The following is a 27930-nucleotide window of genomic DNA, read 5'->3' as shown; positions in this document are numbered from 1 at the left end:
AAAAGCTAAGCATTCCAAAGTATTCTGGATATTTTTTTAATAATCATCGAGGACTGCCAAACATAAGAAAAATATTTTAGGGCTTTTTTAACTAAAAATCTGTATTAGACGTTTCTGAGGAAAATGAAAAATCACCAAAATCCAAAATTTTATGAATTAAAACCTCGCGTTCCAAAAAAATTTATTAATACAATCAAATTTTATTTTAGTTTTTATACATAGTCAAATCTTTATGGCAGTGTATATATCCTTTACCTTCATTGACAAACCACCGCATTTTCTTCTTCTTTTTCAATTCGCTAGCCCATTTGGCCCAAGTAGTTTTCGGATGTGATCTCAAAGACATCTTCAAAACATCTTCTTTCAACAATAGATTATGAGTCTTGTAAGCGTTGTACATACCGGTACAATAACTTGGATGAAGCTTAAACAACAAAATTTTACTATAAACATTGTACTGAAGAGATGCAGAAACGTTAAAACCGTACCAGACATTATGCATTTTCTTTCCCGTTGCAAACCATACGAAATCGATAAAATTAATAATGAAACTGACGAATTTTTGTCTTTTATATTCTCTAATTTGCTTTTGAACAAAAAACGTATTCATAAAAGAAATAATAACTTTCCGGATTGGTATTTTACCTGTTCTCTTTACCTTTAAAAACATTGATGCGAAAGTTTCCCATTTCCACTCAACGTTGTGTGGAAAATGACCTGTTTAAAAATTGACGTTTCCAGGTCAAGAAGGAGACCACACAAACACACACACACACACACACACAAAAACAGATCTGGATTTTACTTGAAAATGAAAAATTCGAAAAAATAATTTTTTACTAGTAAAAAATATATAGAAAGAAATCTATCAAATTGTAGGACAGCCGGGAAGATGTAACCTCACTTTTTGTACCATCGCCTGTTGGTCAAGGCATCATCAAGCGTTTTCACTTGAGCAATGTGATTATGAGTGGCCTCTCCAAGACTCAAGTGTATGAATGGTGTTTTGCTTTCAGAAAATGATTTTGGAAAACTGAAGCAGAACTGTACGCGTTAGGGCATCAGCATCGGTAGTATTGAGCAAGATGGATGCCATATGATATGAGAGGAGTAATTTCGATTGATTTGTTTACTAAACAACAACCTCCATACAGATCAAAACGACTAAATATACCAAGCCGACTCGCGATTGAAACTTTAAACGCATTGGAGGAGAAAACACTGAAAAACCCTCCTTATAGTCACGATTTATCCCCATGTGACTATCATTTATTTAGTTCATTTAGAGCTGGACAGTTCTGTAGCTTAATAATAAAATTTTTTATGACAAAATCCCGATTTACATTTGAACAACCATCGTATGTAGATTGAATCCCGGAAATCCGAGTATTTGTAACTGCAATATTCGATTTCGAAATATTATCGTCATTCAGGTCCTGTGTAGTTCGTTTTCCAGCCGAATTAAACCCTTAAATAATTAAAAACCCTCTTTTTGGGGAGCATACAACGAAAAAGATCTGTATCTTTATTACACTCGCTGGTCCCGACTGAAAGGAATTTCCCTCGTGTTATTGAATTTAAAATTGATTCACGAAAAATTCATGAGACTGGAGGCGAAGCAAAAAAATTTAAAGAAAAATCGTTTATTCAATTTTTATTGTACTTTGATTCGATTGTTTATATAAACTGTTAATATAACCGTCTAATTTCTTTTTTAGTTTGTTATACGACACAATTTAGTTTCAAATCGTCGAAATAGAACGTGATAAGTTGTACAATACGAGGGGTATACGAGATATACTCACGATCCACTTTCTCTTGGTACCAGAAGATCTAAAGATGGCGGTGGCTGCTTAAAACATACCAGTTTGAAGACGCCACGTTGTTTAATATTTGTTTGGCAGCTATGAATAGTGAACGTGTAAAATACTAGATGCTACTCTGAGTGGGAATACTCCAGTAAAATATTAAGTAGTAGAACGTATCTACGACCTGCAAGGACCAGCATCTCAGTGGCAGACGACTCCAGGTCTCGTTTTTTTGGAATTTTCATACATCCGTTATTGCAATGGCGAAAAATTGTTGAATTACATTTTGTATTGCTATTTTATGCACCCTATTCGCTAGATTCAGTCCCCTTGGATTATTTTCCGTTACCAGACTGCAACCAAAAGTGCTGCAGCTTGTTAAATCCGTCCGGAAAATTCTTTTTCTTGAATTCTACAAAGGAGGCTTCCGTCGGGACAATGACCTTCTAATTCGACTCAAACTTTTTCAAGTTTAGAAACAAAAAGAAGTAATATAGGTCCAAATCTGGAGAAAACGATGGATGGGGCAGCGGTTTGTGGTCCAATTTGATCATAACTCGATTCAATGATTTATTTTCAAATCGTTTCGCTTTTCTGTGGGTAGTTTATGTAGATTAAATCTTGTGAAACCCAGAAAACAATCATCGTCACCTTCGTCGTTTTGTTTGGAGCATAATCGTGAGGTTCTTTGGAAAATGTACAACTAGTAGATTTTTCTAGCGTGGTAGGGTAGAATCTGGGACATTTTTGTTGTGAACATGAAGAAATAAAGTTCAAAAATGAATCGGTACATGAATTTAGGAAAAAAATGTTTATATTTTGAACGAAAACAAAAAATCTAACGCAGTCAAAACTTTGGAATCGAGTTTATAGTTTATAATACCGAGTAATTTCCAATCCAGTCTGGAAACATTAACAAGCTAACAATTCGAGATCATGACAAGGCATTGGAGCGACCATTTTCAATTAAAATTAGTTCTACGACTATTCACAACCAGCACCCATCTCGTTATTATCACAACATACTCGTATTTTACAAAATTTACTGTTTCAGTTGTTAACTTTTAATATGAAACGCGTTAAAATCAACAGGAATGGTTCCAGGGCGAAACTTTATAATCATTTTTTAAAACAAAATCAATTCTCGTTTATTTTAAGTGGATACGATAAAGTATTTGATAAAAACAAAACAAGCAATAAACACCTCATGGTAAAACGACAGTGGCGTGAGTATGGAATGAGTCAAATTTTTCACTAACCTAAATTCTAAAACATTCTAGAAATTCTAGAAATGTAGTAGCTTTTAAAATGCCACCGTATTAGTCTTCTTTATCAACCTGCAAGGACCAGCATCACAGTTATGGACCAAATGAGGTGACGAATCCAGAAATGTTGAAGAAAATCCAACAAAACGTTCCTGGATGATCGTCGACTGGAAGTGCTCGATCTAGCAGACTTAGTTGGCATTTCAAAAACTGCGGTACATCGCAAATTAACCAAAAATTTTGACATAAGAAAGCTGTGCGCAAGATGGACGTCGCTTTGGTTCACAATGAAACAATTACAGATGAATCCATCGAGTGTTTGGTGATGAAAACCGACTCCAAAGAAGACAAAGACTGTCCCATCTGCAGGCAAAATCAAGGCGTCGGTTATTTGGGATGTAATTTTCGTTGACTATCTTGAAAACTTTATTGCGACGTTTGAGCGAAGAAATCAATCAAAAACGACCGCATTTGGCTTAGAAGAAAGTGTTCACACATCAGTTATTGTAGTGCCCAAAATTTACTTTGTAGAATCTCCAAAAACAATCTTTCAGTTACACAGCTCCCAATAAACTAAGTAATTTGAGACACGTAACAATCTAAGCCCATCCTTAGCATTTGACTATCGTTTTAACGGATAAGAATGTGACTAGATAAAATTTTCCACTAATATTAAAACGAATTTCACATTTTAAACCATTTGTAAGCTAAGCATCGCCGTCTAACGGTGGAAATTGGAGAAAATATACTCGGTAATCGCGATAAGAGCGATAGGGAGCTCGCGTCCGGCTCCATTAAATTTGATTGCAACCGTCAATAAAAAGAAGAAAAAAAAAACACGGAGAAGCAATCGATTTTATCGCGGAAAATGATGGTTACTTCAAACTGAATACGTTAAATTCCACATAATTATTAGTGTAAACTGTAACTTTTTATCTTATTCAAATCTAAAAATTAATCAGCTACATAATCGATAGATGAAAACATTCGAATCGCATCGCCAGGACCGACTCTAGCAGGTTTTTCAATCTAGTAAACAGATTTATGTAGTGTATAGTGTAGTGCAAAGTGTAGTGGTAGATTCTAATCGATTCTACTTCCTCGGGAGGCGGAAATTGTTGAAATATTCTTTGTTTATGAATGTTATTAATCAGCTTGAAGTTGAAGATCGATAGATCGAACATAAAAGTGATTAAATGTGTGTGTAGCTTTTATATTTAGTATAATTTTTTAAATAATTATTATTAGAATTAAAAGAAATAACAACAGGGGGGAAAATTAAGCAGATAATAATATTAACAGACAGGATATAACAGAAAAGAATGGAGGATAGTCTGGAGAAGCGATACTACATCGTGGATAGGTTCCAAACATCTTTTACACTAGCAAAAGTAGAAATTCTCGGTTTATATCCATTTCTAGCATCTAAAAGATGTTAAATTTGCTAATACTCCATTAATTATCAAAATATGTTGGCTACCAATCACCTAAATTATTAAATTACTTTATTACCATAATTTAAATTTAATAAAAAGACATTGAACGTTATATTACACGCTATCCTGATTATCCTGGTAAGAATAATAATAAAAACGATGATACCAATAGCTGAAGGTGAAATTGAAGGAAAGAGAAGGATCGGAAGGAAGAAAACAGGACTACACGATATACAATCCTTAATAGACACTATTACTACATATGCGTTGAAAAAAGAAGAAGTATTAGCTTTATATCTATAGAAACCGATTAGAAACTTTCAATTAGATACCTTGCATCATTACTTTACCATAGAACACCCCATGGGTTCACTAAATCTTAGAGTCAGTTGAATATTTCCTTTGGCGAAAATTCAATTTTGTATACATTAAAAATTGTAGCGTGAAGTTGCAGCGTGTCCCCACAATAGTAGAAATTGATGGATTGAAGTGCAACAGCTTCAAATCTTTGTTTAGAATTCATAAAAAAAAAAGGTTTCAGTACACTTCTTTGTACTAAGACTCTAAGGAAAGGAACTTTGATGTATATAGCTTAGTTTTGCTAACTTGAAATTTACTTGAAATGGAATTTGATGCTTGGGTGTCCTTAATTAGCTCAAATCGTTCGTTTTAGCATAATGAAACATTTTAGGAAGGATTTTGGTACTTCTCACATCTTCACGTACTCCATTTCCGATTCAGTCGAATGTTTTCTTCATCAACTCTTTCGGATAATCTTAAAAAACGCATACAACGCCTCAATCATACTCACAAGATATTAAATGATCTAAATTTGAAACACATTTTCCAACCTACAACTTTTTGTTTAGTCCCCATGAAATTGTAACCGAAATATACCGAAATATGGTGATAACTTCGTCAAAGATATGTCGTAGAAAACTTTTTTACCAAACCTCCCTTTTATTACCAGTTTATAACCCCCCATTCTTTCCAAAACCATTTTTTATTATCTTTGGATTTATGTACATGAGACCTAAATTATTTAATCCGCTTTGATTGCACCATATAACTTTTCATCATTTAGTACAACTTTTAACGCAAAGAAATCGAGTCTATTTGCGAAAAATAGCTTCGGAATTAGACGTACAGTTTTCCGGTAAATCGAATTTTCATTAACATTCCTCAATTTTTGCGTATTAATAAGTTTTCTTTCAAGTTAATATTATATAACTTGTACTAGTATCATCATTCCTTTTTAACAAAAACATCATAAAACGTGTCTACCAGTTCTGAGACTTGTGTGGTACCACACGTACCAGAAATTCTTGAAAACGGGCTCTGTTACCGACGCGCCGTGTTCTAGACTACAGGGGGCCATTGGGACCTTCTCAAATACAGCGTTTTTGCAAGAGGAGTACGCACGATTCCCGATCTACGAATTCCAATTGAAGAAAAATTTGTAACATTTGGCGAACAGCCTGTTGTCTAGCTAATACCTCTGCACGTTAGCTTCGAAGTGATTTTCTAAATATTTCGAGGAAGTTCTAACTTGTTTTTCATCTGTGAATAGTTCGTCGACGTTGTTGGTAACTTTGTATAGTCGCGAGTAATAAAACAACGATTACAAATATCCATATAACTCCGTCATAAGCTGCTTTCCCCCCCAAAGAACGAGGAACACTTTGAATAATAAATTTCAATAAAAAAGAGATTCCTCCAGAAGGGATGACTCATCATCGATCTGTGTCGCATTTTTAGTTCGAAATACTAAAAGGAATTTTACGACGTTTTAACAATCGTCTTTAGATCCTTCGTAATTTGCTTGAAAATGAAGTTATATCAGTTGTAGATGAATTTTTTTAATTGTATTCTGTAATTAGCTGCTTTCCATCTACATCAAAACTCAGATTTTTCTCACTTGTGACTTGTAGCGTCTGAGTTTGTACTTGCAATCTTTTCTTCAACATTATTATCAATTTTGTCTGTTTGTATTGCAAATTTAAGTGTCGTAATAAACTACCGACTCTACATTGTTTGTTTATAACTTTTTTGAATAATTTTCCATTAATTTCCACCCCCTCAATATATTTCACTGCTTACCTTTTAACAGATAAATGGAATGTTCATTTTAATGAAAAACTCCAATCATTCATGAGTAGATTTTTCTTTTGACCTACACTATTCTATGAAATAATTTCCACCCTATATATATTCGTCTGAAAAAAAACTTCTTAGAAGCTGTTATCGTCCGAAACAAATCGCTAAGGGGTGTCGATACAATCGACCAGCCAATTTTCAATTCTGTTTTCAATAAGAAAGTTTCGTAGAGTTTTCAGCTCGACTCGCAGTTTCGCCAATTTCTTGCAAGAACGCCGGAATGGCAGCGAATTTATCTTCTGACAGACCTTTCAATTGAAACCATTCTAGTCGTTTTTAAAGTTTCCTTTAAGAGTGTTTTTATTAGTACTTTCATTTTTATTTTCGATGTTTAGAAAAAGTCTAGATCGTTATCTAACGTATCAATCGACATTTTCGTCATAAAAACACTTTCAAAAATTGAAGGAAAGTGGATTTTTCTTTAAATCGTGTTCTTTACATGATTTACCTATTCATTAGGCAACTCTTCATACATCCGACCCCTTTCAAACTATCAGTTTTTATAGGACTAACGTTTAAAAGTGTATTTGAAAGAATCCAAAATATCTTCCTCAACTCAACTCACAAAAATCGTACCTCTAGAGATGACGATTTAAATTCAGTGTCTTTCAGACTAATTTTTCACGAAATTTTCTTTGATTTTCAACTGTTGTTTCGATCGGTAGCGTCCAACTTAACACAACTTATTCATAAATCTTTTCTTGCACTTTGACTATTTGAAAACCTTTTTCTAAATAAGGATATCAGGATTCGTTGTCGTTTTACATCATCCTCGTAGTGTATTTATGTAAATAGAACTGGAGAAAATTCGGGGAAGCAAAAACAAAGGAGAGTTCTCCATCTATACCCACAATTGCGATTGCATAGCGGTCTGTAATTATAGGCAAATAAATTCGTTTGCAACAATAATACGGGTAAGGGTAAAGGGAAAGGGTTCGTCGGTGTCAGTACCTCTTGACGTCCCAACACTACTGAAACCTTAGGCCTGTCAATGAGGCTTCTCCAAATTCAAGCCCAATAGAAATGATCTCGATTTAAAGGTTTGCCGATTGTTTCCAGTTGAATTATTCTCAAATACTTAGGGTTAATTCCTGTTTCTTCAAAGTATCTCCATCATTTTGACATTTTTCATTAGATCGAATGCTTCCCTCATACCAACACCATTTATTAACCCTGGGGAATAATCGGCTCTCGCCGAACTCTCTGGTGGATGACTTTGAGAAACAGCTTCAAAAGATCTCAACCATTCTGATGGCTATCTTCTAGAATTCTATTGAACATCTTCAAGGTATGCTTTCTAATGTCTGATCATCACGTATTCTTCGTTTGAATCCACCTGTAAGCTCCGGTATTCCAACCATTCTGTTGGACATCTTCAGTGGTATCGTTTTGATATCAAGCAGCTTGAGGAATACATACCGCCATCGCTTCTTGCTTTGCCAGCTTTCAGTTGCTTTACCACTGCTTAGATTTCTTGTTGTGGGTCTTTCCGCTAAAGTCAAAATGTTTCTTTGGTCTTCAAATGTCATCGAAGTATGTTTTCCATTGTTTGATCTCGTCTTCTTCGTTTGAATCCACCTGTAAGCTCCGGTATTCCAACCATTCTGTTGGACAACTTGAAGCAGTTTGACGAATACATACTGCCAGTACTTTATCATCGCTTTTTGCTTTGCCATCTTTCAGTTGCTTTACCACTGCTTGGATTTCTTGTTGTAGGTCTTTCCGCTAAAGTCAAAATGTTTCTTTGGTCTTCAAATATCATCGAAGTATGTTTTCCATTGTTTGATCTCGTCTTCTTCGTTTGAATCCACCTGTAAGCTCCGGTATTCCAACCATTCTGTTGGACAACTTGAAGCAGTTTGACGAATACATACTGCCAGTACTTTATCATCGCTTTTTGCTTTGCCATCTTTCAGTTGCTTTACCACTGCTTGGATTTCTTGTTGTAGGTCTTTCCGCTAAAGTCAAAATGTTTCTTTGGTCTTCAAATATCATCGAAGTATGTTTTCCATTGTTTGATCTCGTCTTCTTCGTTTGAATCCACCTGTAAGCTCCGGTATTCCAACCATTCTGTTGGACAACTTGAAGCAGTTTGACGAATACATACTGCCAGTACTTTATCATCGCTTTTTGCTTTGCCATCTTTCAGTTGCTTTACCACTGCTTGGATTTCTTGTTGTAGGTCTTTCCGCTAAAGTCAAAATGTTTCTTTGGTCTTCAAATATCATCGAAGTATGTTTTCCATTGTTTGATCTCGTTTTCTTCGTTTGAATCCACCTGTAAGCTTTTCGATTGTTGTTGCTTCAATCTTCTCACACCTTATTATTGCTTTCTCTTCCTTTTTGCTATTTGTATTGTTCTATATCTTTCGGGATATTGTTCAGCTTTTCTCCTTTCTCCCATCATCATGAAAATCTCTTCTTCTTGTTTGAATTCCCTGTAGTTTTCTTTGGTGCAAAATATCGCATAAAAGTCTGTTGAAATTTTATTTTTTTATCATTTTAGAGACGTTTTTTGTTTATCAATCGGTCGGGGTTAGCTTACTAGTTAACGCCTGGCCTATTATGGGGTAGTAAAACACTTGTTTTCGCCGCTTTAGTTTGAGTTGCCTGAAAGGGTGACACAAACCGGAAGTATCGGTGTTTGGATTTACATTAACATGAGAGATGTTGATTTTACTTCTTAAGTAACTGAATTTTGATTATATTTACAAAAACGTTGTCGATATCTCTCATAGCGATCAATTTAATAGTATATCTGATGATAACTTCAACTGTCAACTCGTTATTTATGTTATCGTCGATGTAACCTTCCGCAACTACGGTTCCAGTTACCATTCTCATTATTTAAAAATAAATAGTTCGATAATTACAGTATGTAATTGTTAGATATGTGAATTTTTGTTTAATCGATGTAACCCCCATTTGCTTTAATTTCGATTTAATAATCGTCGTCTATTTGGTTCAATTCGTTTTTCAGGATATTCCAAAAATGTAAAGTGGAAATACGAGACTTCTTTTTACCCTATTCTATTTGCGCCAACTACAATCCAATCGGGCTAAGATCGGGCGATTGTGATGGCCGAATCATTACTTTGAGTACATTTTACGTTCCCAATACTCTTGGTGCAGCTACGAAGAATGTTTGGGATCGTTGTCGACATCTGTTCTTTCTTATATCTGCGAACAAACACTCTCTTCTTAGATCCAAAAGCCCTCAAACATTGAGTCAATGTTTACTAAGGTTTTCGTAAAGTTTACTTGTCATTTTCGTGACAAAAATAATGACAATTAAAGCCGCGTTGTCAGATCTCTATATGAAAGTCAGTCTTGTTCGATATTTTCGATTATTGTCTCGTCCAAAAATCTAGAAGGAACCCTTAAAACAACTTTCCTACCCTCCGTTTATATCCGAATCCACATATATTCACACACACCGATGTGACTCATCAACATATACATCATAGAATGTCGTCTACAGTTAACGTATATATCAGTTGGACGTCTATAGCAGAAATTCTGCAGGAATTGTGAGTATTTGCAACGTCGCACATTGGGAAAATCACCGACATAAAAATTATTAGAATTTCGTTGGAAAAATATGATTACGAAAAGCAAAATACATAATAAACTACAGATTTAATTGAACAAACATCATAATTATGCTCTATACATGATAGCCCTTGAATTTGACGTGATATTTCAACGAATCCAACATTCTTGTGAGGATTGTCATCAAACTGGAAAGTTTCATAGTATCATCCAACTTTTCAACGTTACTAAACCAACTATAAAGCCGTGAAATACACCAAAAATAAGTTCTGTATCCATTAGTTGTTTTGTGGATCTCAGTATTACCAGATATCACTAAACCAGTTCTGGTGAGTTGTTATGGCGAGAAATGTCCCAGAAGTATTTGGCCCAACAAAGAAAAAACAACGCTAAAACGTTGCATCTTGTCCATGTCCACATTTCCAATGAATATGCGACGTACAGCACTTTTTGAACTGTCTACTATGTCTGCTAGCTCGCGAACATTCGATCTACGATCATCCACGAACGTTTTGTTGGATCATCTTCAACATTTCTTGATTCGTCACCTCATTTGGTCCACCACTGCGCTGCTGGTCGTACGGCCTCACAAATACAAAGGGAAATTTCAATAAAAATGTGAGTGAACGCATGGTCAAAGTATAATGTTTAACCCAACTGCAGGCATGAAGATACCCGTGGTTGTGGCCAATAGCCTACCAGAACTTCAATCTCTTATGGACGTCCAAGACCAAACTATTGGTATTCTAAAAAATACAAAGAAACCCTATTCTAAGACTCAATTGAGAGATCATTGAACTGAGACACCTGGGTACGCTCGTCAACCAGCAATGCGACTCAAAACTCGAAATCAGATCGAGAATTGAGCAAGCGCGGTAAATTCTAAACCTCAGCCTGGAACTCCGGACCAAAATGCTTCGCTGTTACATCTTTCCTGTTCTTCTATATGCGACAACAGATAAAAAATTGATACGATTAAGGAGAGAAAGCTGCAGTACTGGACGGAACATAGGACAAACATAGAGGTCCTATAGAAAACGGGTAAATTCGCACGACAATCAAGAAGAGAAATTTTCGGAAATTGTTCTGAAGTGTTAGTTAATTTATACAAGCCTCATATACAATATTTGTTTCACCTAATAGCGATTTCATTAACTACATTCTTGTCTTCAATTTCCTATTACCTGCGTTTAAATTTTCCCGAATACCCAAAAGTTTTCAGACGAAAACACATTTCGAACAAGACGACGATGTGTCTCGCAAAATATTACTTCAACTTCCAACGATTGCGGTTCAGGATAATCGTTCTTCTTAGCGAAGATTTATGGATGAAATTTTGGACTTTTCCCATCACGTACAATCTCGATTAGTTATTCAAGAAATTTCGATCCCAAATGATAAGTTTACGAAAGTTCCTCTAATTTCTTTAATAAAAAGAAAATAGAAAGTAATTTTGAAGAAATTAGATGAAATTTGGAATAAATAAATTCAAACCAACATCTTGTATATTCTAGATTTTACTGGATGAGAAAATTTGATGGATTTATGGTGCATTTTCGCACATTTATCTGCGTGAAAAACCCGAATATAATATTTAAAAGTTGAAACGTATTACACCTGAAAACGCGTAGCCCTCCCCAACATTAGATATTCTGGAGGGATTTTCCAATGACCTAGAAAAATGTGAAAAACAGCAGGAGTGCTTAGACCAGAAAAGGCAATTTTTTGAGCTGAGATTAAAGAACGGCTAAATAATTTTCTTCTAAATTAACATTGGAAAGACCTAGAGTGTTTGTGCTGTAATATACCAATGAACTTGAGGGTACTGCATACAGCCAAACGCTTCATTCTTTGTAGGGGATGAATTTATAACGACGAAATTAAATGTATTTCGTCTGATTTGATCATCGACAATATACTTTACTTTTTTTTCAATCATTCTTTCTTTGTTTTTCGACACACCTTTATTGAGCGAAAGCAGAGCTGTCCAAGGCAATCCCATCTAGATCAAGACCTACTCGACAGGTAGACGTGGCTCTTGAACACTGAGTACACCTTCAGAAGCTAAGAACTTCTTTGGAGAAGGGCAAGCCTGTGGAAACAGCTACCAAGAAACGTCTGCAGAAGTTGAATATCAATATCCGCTGGTATCTCCACAAAGCAGACACCATTCGAACTACTCTAATAGAATTCATCCTCTGGTGGACGTTTGAGGATGGTTCAAGGTTAGATCGTTCATCTACGTGGAATATTGTGGTCACCATCGCCACCAGAATCCATCGCAAAAATAGTTCGATTCGAGCGGACAGTCTTGTTGTATGTCTGATGGAATTATGAAGATTTAATGTACTTCAGATGGTTGATCATTCCGATTTAGTTAACCAAAAGTGGTATTTCTAACAACAAAACAATCCTCAACCATTTCGTGGTATTGAACTTCTTTGGTGTTGAAGATGGAGCGCGACAAATGCTTGTAACTAAGCTCCAGCAATGATTTCATCGAGTCTTTCTTTTTGTATGATTATTTAATAAAGAAAATGAATATTGGAAAACGAAATTACGTTTCTACAGTATACCAAAGTGTATTTTCTCACTTACCAAATAAGAACCAGGTCCAGGAAATTTATCTTTGGGTTCCTTCCATCTGGGCGACTTTGGTACTAAGAAACCTTTGTTTGACGACCGTATCCCAGTTTCGTAAGATGCTGGAGCTGAAATAATTCATAGAAAAACGAACTATCGTAGTTTTATAACGTTATTATACTTACAGGCATTATTAGAAATATTTTTATCGATGATATTTTTTTTCGGACATTTCGAATTGAAAGATACTTTTGATACGTTGTAGGATTTTTTGTTTTTTACTTTATTAAATGATTCCATATCGTTGTAACGCCCAGGCGCGCCTTCTAACTAAAATTAAAGTAATAATTAAACTCCCCGATTAGATACCCTTTTATTGAAAGAATAAATAAAATCGAATTAGTATCTAGAACAAACGAAAACAAATGTAAGTACTTTCAATTATCGAAGAATTTCCATCAATTATTTCTTAATTTGCCCCGTTACGGTCGTATCGTCAACGTGAGTTGTTGTCGTCGGTTGCTTGGCTTACGGCGTTAAATAGAAGAAGGCCATTTATCTTAATCAGCAGGATATTGGACAAAATTCTGTCGTTCATCGGCAGGAAGCTACGTTCCTGCCTGGTAGGATATTACTGAGTTTTCCCGTCGTTATTCGAAAAAGAAAACCAAGTTGGAAAAGTTTAAGGGGTGATACTTTTAATCAGTTTCGTAACAAAATTGAAATTGATTAATTTTAAAACGGAATTATTAGTATTACATATCGGGGACATATTTTTTAGCCCATCCACTTCGAAAAGAGTCTCTAGTCTACCTGTCTATCTAGCGTTTCTCCAATCTCTTCAGTTTTTCTGTTCTTTTTAGTCCTTCTAGTATTTCCAGACCGTCTAGTACCTTTAGTCTCTTCGATTTCTTTAGTTTGATGCTTTATTTGATCATTCTAGTATCACTATTCCGTCTGGTCTCTAAAGTTTCTTTGCTCTTTCTAGTATCTCAGTCTCTACAGTTTCTCAAATCTCTCTATTCTAGTTTTTCTATTCTTTTTAGTCTTTCTAGTATTTCCAGACCGTCTAGTATCTTTAGCCTCTTCGATTTCTTTAGTTTGATGCTTTATTTGATCATTCTAGTATCACTATTCGGTCTGGTCTCTAAAGTTTCTTTGCTCTTTCTAGTATCTCAGTCTCTACAGTTTCTCAAATCTCTCTATTCTAGTTTTTCTATTCTTTTTAGTCTTTCTAGTATTTCCAGACCGTCTAGTATCTTTAGTCTCTTCGATTTCTTTAGTTTGATGCTTCATTTGGTCATTCTAGTATCACTATTCGGTCTGGTCTCTAAAGTTTCTTTGCTCTTTCTAGTATCTCAGTCTCTACAGTTTCTCAAATCTCTCTATTCTAGTTTTTCTATTCTTTTTAGTCTTTCTAGTATTTCCAGACCGTCTAGTATCTTTAGTCTCTTCGATTTCTTTAGTTTGATGCTTTATTTGATCATTCTAGTATCACTATTCCGTCTGGTCTCTAAAGTTTCTTTGCTCTTTCTAGTATCTCAGTCTCTACAGTTTCTCAAATCTCTCTATTCTAGTTTTTCTATTCTTTTTAGTCTTTCTAGTATTTCCAGACCGTCTAGTATCTTTAGTCTCTTCGATTTCTTTAGTTTGATGCTTTATTTGATCATTCTAGTATCACTATTCGGTCTGGTCTCTAAAGTTTCTTTGCTCTTTCTAGTATCACAGTCTCTACAGTTTCTCAAATCTCTCTATTCTAGTTTTTCTATTCTTTTTAGTCTTTCTAGTATTTCCAGACCGTCTAGTATCTTTAGTCTCTTCGATTTCTTTAGTTTGATGCTTCATTTGATCATTCTAGTATCACTATTCCGTCTGGTCTCTAAAGTTTCTTTGCTCTTTCTAGTATCTCAGTCTCTACAGTTTCTCAAATCTCTCTATTCTAGTTTTTCTATTCTTTTTAGTCTTTCTAGTATTTCCAGACCGTCTAGTATCTTTAGTCTCTTCGATTTCTTTAGTTTGATGCTTTATTTGATCATTCTAGTATCACTATTCCGTCTGGTCTCTAAAGTTTCTTTGCTCTTTCTAGTATCTCAGTCTCTACAGTTTCTCAAATCTCTCTATTCTAGTTTTTCTATTCTTTTTAGTCTTTCTAGTATTTCCAGACCGTCTAGTATCTTTAGTCTCTTCGATTTCTTTAGTTTGATGCTTTATTTGATCATTCTAGTATCACTATTCCGTCTGGTCTCTAAAGTTTCTTTGCTCTTTCTAGTATCTCAGTCTCTACAGTTTCTCAAATCTCTCTATTCTAGTTTTTCTATTCTTTTTAGTCTTTCTAGTATTTCCAGACCGTCTAGTATCTTTAGTCTCTTCGATTTCTTTAGTTTGATGCTTTATTTGATCATTCTAGTATCACTATTCCGTCTGGTCTCTAAAGTTTCTTTGCTCTTTCTAGTATCTCAGTCTCTACAGTTTCTCAAATCTCTCTATTCTAGTTTTTCTATTCTTTTTAGTCTTTCTAGTATTTCCAGACCGTCTAGTACCTTTGGTCTCTTCGATTTCTTTAGTTTGATGCTTCATTTGGTCATTCTAGTATCACTATTCCGTCTGGTCTCTAAAGTTTCTTTGCTCTTTCTAGTATCTCAGTCTCTACAGTTTCTCAAATCTCTCTATTCTAGTTTTTCTATTCTTTTTAGTCTTTCTAGTATTTCCAGACCGTCTAGTACCTTTGGTCTCTTCGATTTCTTTAGTTTGATGCTTCATTTGGTCATTCTAGTATCACTATTCGGTCTGGTCTCTAAAGTTTCTTTGCTCTTTCTAGTATCTCAGTCTCTACAGTTTCTCAAATCTCTCTATTCTAGTTTTTCTATTCTTTTTAGTCTTTCTAGTATTTCCAGACCGTCCAGTATCTTTAGTCTCTTCGATTTCTTTAGTTTGATGCTTTATTTGATCATTCTAGTATCACTATTCGGTCTGGTCTCTAAAGTTTCTTTGCTCTTTCTAGTATCACAGTCTCTACAGTTTCTCAAATCTCTCTATTCTAGTTTTTCTATTCTTTTTAGTCTTTCTAGTATTTCCAGACCGTCTAGTACCTTTGGTCTCTTCGATTTCTTTAGTTTGATGCTTCATTTGATCATTCTAGTATCACTATTCCGTCTGGTCTCTAAAGTTTCTTTGCTCTTTCTAGTATCTCAGTCTCTACAGTTTCTCAAATCTCTCTATTCTAGTTTTTCTATTCTTTTTAGTCTTTCTAGTATTTCCAGACCGTCTAGTATCTTTAGTCTCTTCGATTTCTTTAGTTTGATGCTTTATTTGATCATTCTAGTATCACTATTCCGTCTGGTCTCTAAAGTTTCTTTGCTCTTTCTAGTATCTCAGTCTCTACAGTTTCTCAAATCTCTCTATTCTAGTTTTTCTATTCTTTTTAGTCTTTCTAGTATTTCCAGACCGTCTAGTATCTTTAGACTCTTCGATTTCTTTAGTTTGATGCTTTATTTGATCATTCTAGTATCACTATTCGGTCTGGTCTCTAAAGTTTCTTTGCTCTTTCTAGTATCTCAGTCTCTACAGTTTCTCAAATCTCTCTATTCTAGTTTTTCTGTTCAATAGTATGAACGATCTTAATATACCGCAAATTTCCGTCATTACGAAATGATGATAGAGAAAATTAAATAAACGATTGAGAAAAATCGTTAAGAAGAAATCAAAGTAAAAGTTTATTCCGTAAATCCAAATTTGGAAACCTAAAATAACGAAAAAAATCCAACGTTGCTTGTTAAGTAGTTTTTAATCTGAAAAACGGTTAAGTAGAATTCCATTCAGTTGTGTTTTTTACCGTGGGAAAAACGGGACTTGAACCTCCCTCGAAAGCCCTCGGGACTTAAGCAAACACCTCTATTTACCTTTTCTCTGGTTGCAGACTTACACATGTAAGGGGCTGGTAGTGTGACTACTTAATAGGGGAGAGCGACGCAACTCAAATATCTAATAATGATATTTGAGAAGAAAATGACGAACCAGAATCGTTAATATAAGCAGATAAGAACCCAAACGTTCTAAACGCCGAAGCAATTTAGAAAAATCATGATATTGGGAGATTGAGAATAAGATATTTTGAGAAAGCCGTAGGGAACTTGGTAATTAAATTTTTTACGATATCATAGGTATTAGAAAGCTTGAAAGTTGAGTTTCGTACAAATAAATACAAGGAAATACGAGAAAAAACAAGAAAATACAAGAAAAATACAAGAAAATACAAGAAAATACAAGAAAATACAAGAAAATACAAGAAAATACAAGAAAATACAAGAGAATACAAGAAAACACGAGAGAATACAAGAAAATACAAGAAAATACAAGAAAATGCAAGGAAATACAAGGAAATACAAATAAATACAAGGAAATACGAGAAAATACGAGAAAATACGAGAAAAATACAAGAAAATATAAGAAAATACAGGAAAATACAAGAAAATACGAGAAAATACAAGAAAATACAAGAAAATACAAGAAAATACAAGAAAATACAAGAAAATACAAGAAAATACAAGAAAATACAAGAAAATTCGAGAATAACAAGAAAATTCGAGAAAATTCGAGAAAATACAAGAAAATACAAGAAAATTCGAGAAATTACGAGAAAATACGAGAAAATACAAGAAAATACAAGAAAACACGAGAAAATACAAGAAAATACAAAAAAAATAAAAGAAAATACAAGAAGATACAAGAAAATTCGAGAAAATACAAGAAAATACAAGAAAATACAAGAAAATACAAGAAAATACAAGAAAATACAAGAAAATACAAGAAAATACAAGAAAATACAAGAAAATACAAGAAAATACAAGAAAATACAAGAAAATACAAGAAAATACAAGAAAATACAAGAAAATACAAGAAAATACAAGAAAATACAAGAAAATACAAGAAAATACAAGAAAATACAAGAAAATACAAGAAAATACAAGAAAATACAAGAAAAACCTAACCTAACATAACCTAGAATAAACATTTCGCTTATATCCATATATTCTAATCACGAAACAAGGTTAATTCTCGAATTCCCATTATTGGAAATTACGAAGATTTAAATTAGAAACCGAAAGTCGTCTCCACTTTTCCATAAATCGATTTCACCTAAGTTTTCCAGATTTTTTTCATTATAATTCACTATAAATTCTAATCGCACATTAAGAAGAATTGGGCCTCAACAAATTGCTTTCGAACTCACAGTTTTCTCTAGATCTGGCGCCCAGTTTCTTATTCATGTCCTTGAGGATGTTCAGTGGACAATCGAAACTGAAGTCTCTTCTGAAGGTGAAGACTATAAAAAACGATATTCTCAATTTTTTCAACTTTACATCGTCCCGGAACTATGTTGAACGAAAAGTTATATTGAGAAATTCCCACTTTCCCCTACGCAAGTACGTGTCTTGTCCAAACAATCGTGTTTATTAAATATGACCGCTTGTCATTTCCATAACGTATACACTTGTGAGATCGCGGAGTTCCTCAAAATCGGGCGCCCTATTACCCCCTCGAACTAGTCACCGCGGGCACGTGTTCGAATAATAAAGTCGATGTGTAGTCGATGCTCATAAACACGTCGTTGTTAATGACAGTTCACGTAATTACTATAGTAATATATGGAAAAAAAAACAATAATCTACAAGGAAAACTGAAGATTTTATATAAAAAACCGTCGGTGACTTGGCAAATTTACCTCTCAGACGCACCAAAGGCGTAAATAATAAACAAGGAGCTAAGTGACAGTGTTTTGGCATAGTAAACAGGCTTGTTAATTGAAAGTTATTGTGTCGCCCTTGATTGTTCTGCGACAAGGCTTTTTGATCGGGATACATTTATACCCTGTTAGTTTCCATCTCGCTCGATAAACACCCCTTAAAACAGCGGCGGTACAAGTTAAAATATTAAATAAGAACATCGAGAATTCGACACATCAGTAAAGAACTCCAAGTCTACTATAATTTATGTTTCGACTCCAAATAATAAAATTTCTTTATTCTAAATAGATAACTGGAGATTTATCTTGCTCTAAAAATACCCAACAAAGCTAATAAAACAAAAGTTTTCAAAGACAGTTTCCAAAGCCAAATGACAGTGTGTTTGTCCAATAAGACAGTTTTCAAAGCCAAATGATTGAATATTCGTCAAAAAAGACCGTTTCCAAAGCCAAATGACAGTGTGTTTGTGAAATAAGACAATTTCCGAAGTCAAATGACAGTGAGTTTGTGAAATAAGACAGTTTCCAAAGCCAAATGACAGTGTGTTTGTCCAATAAGACAGTTTCCAAAGCCAAATGACTGTACATTCGTAAAAAAAGACAGTTTCCGAAGTCAAATGACAGTGTGTTTGTGAAATAAGACAGTTTCATAAGCCAAATGACAGTGTGTTTGTCCAATAAGACAGTTTCCAAAGCCAAATGACTGTACATTCGTCAAAAAAGACAGTTTCCGAGGTCAAATGACAGTGTCTTTGTGAAATAGGACAGTTTCCAAAGCCAAATGACAGTGTGTTTGTCCAATAAGACAGTTTTCAAAGCCAAATGACTCAATATTCGTCAAAAAAGACAGTTTCCGAAGTCAAATGACAGTGTGTTTGTGAAATAAGACAGTTTCCAAAGCCAAATGACAGTGTGTTTGTGAAATAAGACAGTTTCCAAAGCCAAATGACTGAATATTTGTCCAATAAGACAATTTCCAAAGCCAAATGACTGAATATTTGTTCAATTAGACAATTTCCAAAGCCAAATGACTGTATATTTGAATAAAAAAACAGTTTCAAAAGCCAAATGACTGAATATTCGTTCAATTAGACAGTTTCCGAAGTCAAATGACAGTGTGTTTGTGAAATAGGACAGTTTCCAAAGCCAAATGACTGTACATTCGTAAAAAAAGACAGTTTCCGAAGTCAAATGACAGTGTGTTTGTGAAATAAGACAGTTTCATAAGCCAAATGACAGTGTGTTTGTCCAATAAGACAGTTTCCAAAGCCAAATGACTGTACATTCGTCAAAAAAGACAGTTTCCGAGGTCAAATGACAGTGTCTTTGTGAAATAGGACAGTTTCCAAAGCCAAATGACAGTGTGTTTGTCCAATAAGACAGTTTTCAAAGCCAAATGACTCAATATTCGTCAAAAAAGACAGTTTCCGAAGTCAAATGACAGTGTGTTTGTGAAATAAGACAGTTTCCAAAGCCAAATGACAGTGTGTTTGTGAAATAAGACAGTTTCCAAAGCCAAATGACTGAATATTTGTCCAATAAGACAATTTCCAAAGCCAAATGACTGAATATTTGTTCAATTAGACAATTTCCAAAGCCAAATGACTGTATATTTGAATAAAAAAACAGTTTCAAAAGCCAAATGACTGAATATTCGTTCAATTAGACAGTTTCCGAAGTCAAATGACAGTGTGTTTGTGAAATAGGACAGTTTCCAAAGCCAAATGACTGAATATTTGTTCAATAAGACAGTTTCCAAGCCAAATGACTGTATATTTGAATAAAAAAACAGTTTCAAAAGCCAAATGACTGAATATTCGTTCAATTAGACAGTTTCCAAAGCCAAATGACTGTATATTTTAATAAAAAAACAATTTCCAAAGCCAAATGTCTGAATATTTGTCCAATAAGATAATTTCCAAAGCTAAATGACTGAATATTCGTCATACGTTTCGCCTGGATTCGTACAAGTGAGAAATAGAAGGAGACGCCGTGAAACAATTTGGACGGTAGAAGGACGTAGGAATGTTGGTTTTCCATAAAACATGCTACTAAGTATAACGAAGAGAATTAAGTTGATTGCATGCTGTTAGGACATTAAAAAGAGTACAACATAAATTCTGCAACATGGATCAGTCAAAATTTGAAGGATTATTGGTTTATAAATGAATTTTGAGTATGAAGTGAATGAAATTGTACCTGTATTATTAAGTTTCCAAAATAGATCTATCATATTTCTCTATCCCCATCCCTCCCGTTTATGGTTTCCAATTTTCTAGGAAACCTTTCTAATTTTCCGTTTCCACATGGATATATATGTGTGTGTGTGTGTGTTGAGAGCTGAAGGACTCGCCATATAAAGGCACTACAAACGCGGCGCTTTCCATTGTGACTTATTTGAAGAGTAATTATTCGCGAAAATACCGTTAGAAAATTTACCAATATTTACCGTTCTGCATTGTTTGGGAAATCTCGCTATTTTAGATTTAAAAGTACTTGTAGTATATAATTTACAAGCTGGTACACATTGGATAGTATAAAGTTGAGGGGAAGGGGTATTCAGAACATCCTTGGATATTTCTATCGTGACTCTACGAGCAGATTTACCGAAGGGGGGTTTCTGATCGGCATATTGAAGGTTTTTTTCCAACTTTTCTCTTATTATCCCTTTTATATCGTAATCAGCCGGACCTGAAAGTATTCAACAATTCAATACGCCCAATTTATAATTGATATATTACTCACTTGGAGTTGGCGCTTCCTTTTTCTTAGGAAACCTCGAACTTCCAACTCCAAACGGTATTCCTAACTTGGATACGTTATATTTAGATGGTTTATAAAAGTAAGCAGACGCTGCTGGAGAATCGTTAGTTTTATATTTAAATCTTTTGGTACCACTGAAAAAAGCTGTACGTTCCAATGGAGGACATCGCTTACAAGATTCATATTTGGTAATATCGTAGTCACCAGGACCTGGATAATTCTAAAAAATACGTTAATGATAAGTTTGGGCGCCCGGTCACGATGAAACGGACTCAGCAAATCCACCAATGGTTCCCGAACCCATTCTTGGTGTAACCCTCGACGATCTGCTAGCAAAACAGACTCTGCGGATATGGATAAAGACATCTGGCACTCGCGCTTTCACATGGAGCACCTAAGGTAAGCTTCACAGCTCGCTTAGTGACGTTAAAAGGTCCTCGGCCACCCATCCCGCGATTGACTATTAAATAATAAGATGGCGTTGGTGTTTGAACGTATACCCAATTAAATATCTAGTTTTAAGTGCCCATAATTCATTTACAACCGACTGTGATGTTATTCGTATAATTAAACACGTTATATATGAAATTCCATCTCGGTATCAAACATGAGTCTTCGGTTCGGATGACGTAATAATTAAGATAAATTATGTGACGTATTTCTGAAATGCCCGAAATAAACGGCCCGATAATTGTCAGCGAAAGTGAGAGAGGAAAATCCAAATTACTCCGAAATATTCGAGTCGGATAGATAGACAAGGAATTTCATACTCATTCGAATCTTAAATTAGATCAACGAGAGATTTGTTTAATATAAATGTTGGGGAATGTAGGTTAATGATGAAGAAAAAAATTTTTGACATTCAAATTTGGATTTCGTAAGAAAAAATGTGAAGTTATTAATCGAAGCAACATTTTAATTATATTAAATCCACTCAAACAACACCCGTGCAACGACAAGTAAAATTTCAAAGCTGTGATGTTTCGTATTCTATCCCTCTAATAATTTATTATATTCTGTAACTACCCTTTTTATGTTCAACTATCAAACGTCAACTTAGACACTAGAATTCTACCTCAAACGCTCACCCTGTTGCTACAAGTCAACGAGAAATGGTCAGTCGGCTGCTTGCTGTTTCCAGAATTTACCATCTTCACCCAGAGACTAAACACGTAACATCGCTAAGAAATACGACCAAAAAAGCTTCAAAGAAACGCGAGGAGCTGATCTTGAGTCAAAAAGACACCAAATTAACCCCAATCCACCGAGCACTTCGTCTCCGGTTTACCAGAGGACACGTTAATTGGACTGACCTACAATATGGCTCCGTTCTATGTTGAAACGAAAGAAAAATGTGCCTACATGGTAGTGATAGAAGAGGACGAGTCTACAGGAGACCTGGAGGAAAGTTAGCGCATTGCTGCATAATAGAAAACGTGACTTTTGGAGGAGGTTTGGGCGAAAGTTGGTTTTTATTGAAACTGGCGCGAAGCGGAGGGACCAATACGAAGAAAAAAACAAGGCAATGCCCGTCCGCATACTGCAGGTATCGTACGGCAGTATTTACAGGAAATTGTCGCTATAGATTGACCAGCGCGTGGTCCGGACTTAAATCCTATCGAGCATTTATAAATTCAACACTAAAGTTCGGGTTAGGAATCATGCGCCAACCACGGATATTAAAACAGCGAAAAAAACACTAAATATTTATAGATTAATATCAAATAAATTATTATAAATGCGTTAACTGTTAATTATAATTTTTTTTAATTGTTTAACATTCCTTTTATTTAAATATTTCTTGTTTATTAAAAAAAAATGATTCAATAAAATCATGTGAAGCTAAAACTAACGCTTTTGAAATGCTAAAATCAAAAAAAAACTGTAGAAACTGCAGATTTTTTGAGTGTGCTACTTGAGTAATTGAATAATTAAAAAATGCAACAATGATTTGTCAAGTTTCCCCGTAGTATTCGAACTCATTATAATTTGTCGTATTGTTTTAATACCCCTGTAAACATAAAACTATTTTTTTTAATTTACTCATAAATAAATCAAACGAAAACAAATGAAACGACTCACATTCTTTCTAGATATCATGTCTTGTTTATCTAGAAACCTTGGTATATAAGTGAATAGTCGCGCCATCTCGCGGAATTCATCGTTTTCTTTATCCCTAGGGCAGGTAGGTATCTTCACGTTGTATTCGGCCGGGCCGGGTATATTAGAGTCGATATTATAGAATTCTCTACGCGTTTTACCTACCGACCAATCGATGCCTCTGTATAAACTGTCATATCGTGATTTCTGTAAATAATTAACATTTTTTTCTTGTTATGTAAATATATGTTAGCTTGTAGATTATGGAGAGATTATACAGAAATTTTTAAATTAATTTAGTTGTTTTTACGACTGGATCAAAGTATATCGATGAAAATATAAAGATTTGAGATATTTTGAAGAGTTAAAAATTAAACATAGACTAATAACTTTTAAAATAATTAAAGTAATTTAGAAAACGAGGTTTTTTAAATATTTTAAACGATAAAGCAATAGATAAATCAAATGTTATCTGTATCGCTATTCTTCAAATGATTTAAAATATAATTAGACATTGAAAAATAGCAATGATTTCATTAGATATCATATCAATCGATAAAAAATATTTTTAACAATTAAACCGATACAGTATTTAGAAACAAATCACTCGTAAGATTAACCGAAATAATTAAGTACAGATACAAATATATTGAATTGAATGGTTTAAAATTAATAAACGCGTTATCATCTACTCGATGATAACTAATTCCGTTAAGACGAAACAAATAATCTCGGTTCATCTAGATCTAGATTTTCTTCACCTTAACGACCGAATAACGGGCTGGACCTAACGTGGTGTCGTGATCAGTAGGTGGTATGGGCGTGACGTCTCCGTAAGGACCCACATCATAACCGTTCTCGTTTATTTTCGTTGGTATTGAAGGTCCCGTACCAACTAACGTGTACGGTACCCTACATGCATATAATTTTCTTAGTACCTGTTTGTCTGGAAAACGAACATAGTTATGAATGGGAATTTCAAGAAAAAATCATTAAATCTGCTAAAAAAAACACTCGATACATTAGATAATACGACTTTAATGGACATTTCCATTCTGTTTTTTATCGATCTCATCGATATTATGATGAAATACCTATCAATTCCTCTTCAGTATCCAGTTTTATATACTATAGACTTTCTGAAGGCTATTTCATAACAATATTATGACCTTGAACTTATTTTCAAGCTTATTCCATCAAGGTGGGATCAAAGTCAGGATTTCATAACAATATAATGACCTTGAACCTATTCTTAAGCTTATACCATCAAATTGGGATGAAAATCAGGGTTCCTTGCTGACTATTTCGTAACAATATTATGACCTTGAACCTTTGTGAAGCTTATTCCATCAAGGTAAGATCAAAATTCGAATTTCATAACAATGTAATGAGCCTAAACCTTTTCTTAAGCGTATTCCATCAAGTTAGGATGAAAATCAGGGTTCGTTGGTGACTATTTCGTAACAATATTATGACCTTGAACCTTTGTGAAGTTTGTTCCATCAAGATGAGATCAAAATCAGGATTTCATAACAATGTAATGACCCTGAACCTTTTCTTACACTCATTCCATCAAGTTGGGATGAAAATCAGGGTTCCTTGGTGGCTATTTCGTAACAATATTATGACCTTGAACCTTTGTGAAGCTAATTCCATCAAGGTAAGATCAAAATTCGGATTTCATAACAATGTAATGAGCCTAAACCTTTTCTTAACCTTAATCCATTAAATTGGGATCAAAATCAGGGTTCTTTACTGGCTATTTCGTAACAATATTATGACCTTGAACCTTTTTAAAGCTTATTCCATCAAGATGAGATCAAAATCAGGTTTTCACAGCAATATAATGACCCTGAACCTTTTCTTACACTCATTCCATCAAGTTGGGATGAAAATCAGGGTTCCTTGGTGGCTATTTCGTAACAATATTATGACCTTGAACCTTTGTGAAGCTAATTCCATCAAGGTAAGATCAAAATTCGGATTTCATAACAATGTAATGAGCCTAAACCTTTTCTTAACCTTAATCCATTAAATTGGGATCAAAATCAGGGTTCTTTACTGGCTATTTCGTAACAATATTATGACCTTGAACCTTTGTGAAGCTTATTCCATCAAGGTAAGATCAAAATTCGGATTTCATAACAATGTAATGAGCCTAAACCTTTTCTTAACCTTAATCCATTAAATTGGGATCAAAATCAGGGTTCTTTACTGGCTATTTCGTAACAATATTATGACCTTGAACCTTTGTGAAGCTAATTCCATCAAGGTAAGATCAAAATTCGGATTTCATAACAATGTAATGAGCCTAAACCTTTTCTTAACCTTAATCCATTAAATTGGGATCAAAATCAGGGTTCTTTACTGGCTATTTCGTAACAATATTATGACCTTGAACCTTTGTGAAGCTAATTCCATCAAGGTAAGATCAAAATTCGGATTTCATAACAATGTAATGAGCCTAAACCTTTTCTTAACCTTAATCCATTAAATTGGGATCAAAATCAGGGTTCTTTACTGGCTATTTCGTAACAATATTATGACCTTGAACCTTTGTGAAGCTAATTCCATCAAGATGAGATCAAAATTCGGATTTCATAACAATGTAATGAGCCTAAACCTTTTCTTAACCTTAATCCATTAAATTGGGATCAAAATCAGGGTTCTTTACTGGCTATTTCGTAACAATATTATGACCTTGAACCTTTGTGAAGCTTATTCCATCAAGGTAAGATCAAAATTCGGATTTCATAACAATGTAATGAGCCTAAACCTTTTCTTAACCTCAATCCATTAAATTGGGATCAAAATCAGGGTTCTTTACTGGCTATTTCGTAACAATATTATGACCTTGAACCTTTGTGAAGCTTATTCCATCAAGGTAAGATCAAAATTCGGATTTCATAACAATGTAATGAGCCTAAACCTTTTCTTAACCTCAATCCATTAAATTGGGATCAAAATCAGGGTTCTTTACTGGCTATTTCGTAACAATATTATGACCTTGAACCTTTGTGAAGCTTATTCCATCAAGATGAGATCAAAATCAGGATTTCATAGCAATATATTGACCTTGAACCTTTTCATTCTGTTTTCTGATTACTTTTTAGCGTCCGTCGCTTCCAAGTTTGATATAACAACAGTGGAAGCCCTAATCCTGCACGTTGTTTTGCTTCATATTGTTTTATTTCCTCAGTTTTTAACCTAGAAAGTTTCCGTCTTCGATATTACAATCATATCCTATTCCTTCAAGGCTTAAAATAATTATCGTATGATCAAATTATTCGAATGATACGTTAGTTAAAGGTAAAATAATTTGTACCGGCAATCCGATCGGCTTGAGTATAACATTTTACGGGTTTAACTTCGTGGGCGGCTGGACCAGGTGATTCGGTTCCGTATTGGCTCGTCCTGGGGGCGGTATAACTTGGAGAACAAGCTAACTAAAAAGCGGGGGATTTCATGAAATTATTAACAAAGATAAAAACGTAACTTACTAGAGTATTTTTTACTTCTGGTAATCGATAATAAGTATCGCAAAAAGATTTATTGAAAAACGATGATTTCAATTCTGCAGAACTCAAGAAAGGTACTTGATTTTCTGGAAAAGAAAAACATTATATAATATTTATATTATGTTGAAAATTATTGTTCTTACTTAATTGCGATTTGCATATCACTGTATAAGTTGTTGGACCTACTAAACTTGAAGTTTGAGGTTTAATTGGAACACCGAATCTATTCGTTTTATTGTACATTTTTTAATTAATTAAAAATTATAAAAAAAAACTTTTTGACAAATGACATCTGTCAATTTTTGATCAAATAATAATAATTGATCTGTCGCTTTAACTAATTTTGTATGTGTTATCACAAAAAGACTTTAACGAACTGATACGTCTTTATATATTAAATAAACCGGCAACCCTGTATTTTTAAACACCTCAATCTTTAAGTAATTAACTCTAAACCATAAAATGTTCCCCTGCAGTTCTTAAGTCATTTAATATACGAGGTGCGGCTATTAAATAACGAGACTGGAAGTTCCAGTGCTGGAAGTTTTTTTCTTTCACTTCCTTCGCTTTTTCTTTAACAGTTTCAACAGACTGTTCATTTCAATCCAGATTTGATTCGTCACACTTTTTTATCTGTTCAAATAAATCATTTACTATCGAATTTGAAGTGTCAATGCTTGTTCAAAAGTGGGTATTTTAGAAACCAGTTTTGCATGTTGAAAGTTTCAATTGATCAATTTTTTTAAAGCTTTTGTCAACCACTAGCCGCGTTGCCGTATATAAGTAGTATAAGTTACTTAATAAATCTCACCTAGCCACGCCACTGCTTATCCCAGACTGTCTCTGGCGGGAATATTTTGTGTACATACAGTTTGGGCCAATAGAAATGCATTTATGTTTACGAATCGATGTTTTCATTGGTAAACAGTGAAGATGATGAGTCCACGTGGACTGACGGTTTTACCGAATGTTATACGGGGAGCAAATATTATTTTTCATTACTTAA

General features: G+C 34.3%; 1 protein-coding gene across 1 annotated transcript; it reads right to left on the bottom strand.

The window, feature by feature from the left end:
* Positions 1 to 147: 147 nt before the first annotated feature.
* LOC130903722 (sperm-tail PG-rich repeat-containing protein 2-like) lies at positions 148 to 27215 on the bottom strand. Its single transcript, XM_057815960.1, has 10 exons — positions 27068 to 27215; positions 26907 to 27010; positions 26732 to 26852; positions 24168 to 24352; positions 23389 to 23613; positions 21289 to 21526; positions 20993 to 21234; positions 12986 to 13130; positions 12816 to 12928; positions 148 to 424 (listed from the first exon to the last, which is right to left on the bottom strand). Exons 1-10 carry the CDS (start codon positions 27165 to 27167, stop codon positions 206 to 208), a joined length of 1692 nt encoding a protein of 563 aa, XP_057671943.1. The 5' UTR covers positions 27168 to 27215; the 3' UTR covers positions 148 to 205.
* Between the last annotated feature and the right edge of the window lie 715 nt (positions 27216 to 27930).

This window comes from Diorhabda carinulata, chromosome 2 (genome assembly GCF_026250575.1).
Source record: "Diorhabda carinulata isolate Delta chromosome 2, icDioCari1.1, whole genome shotgun sequence".
In the NCBI taxonomy this organism is placed as follows: domain Eukaryota; kingdom Metazoa; phylum Arthropoda; class Insecta; order Coleoptera; family Chrysomelidae; genus Diorhabda; species Diorhabda carinulata.
Note: the sequence above shows the minus strand (reverse complement) of the source record. Positions and strands in the feature narration are given on the sequence as shown.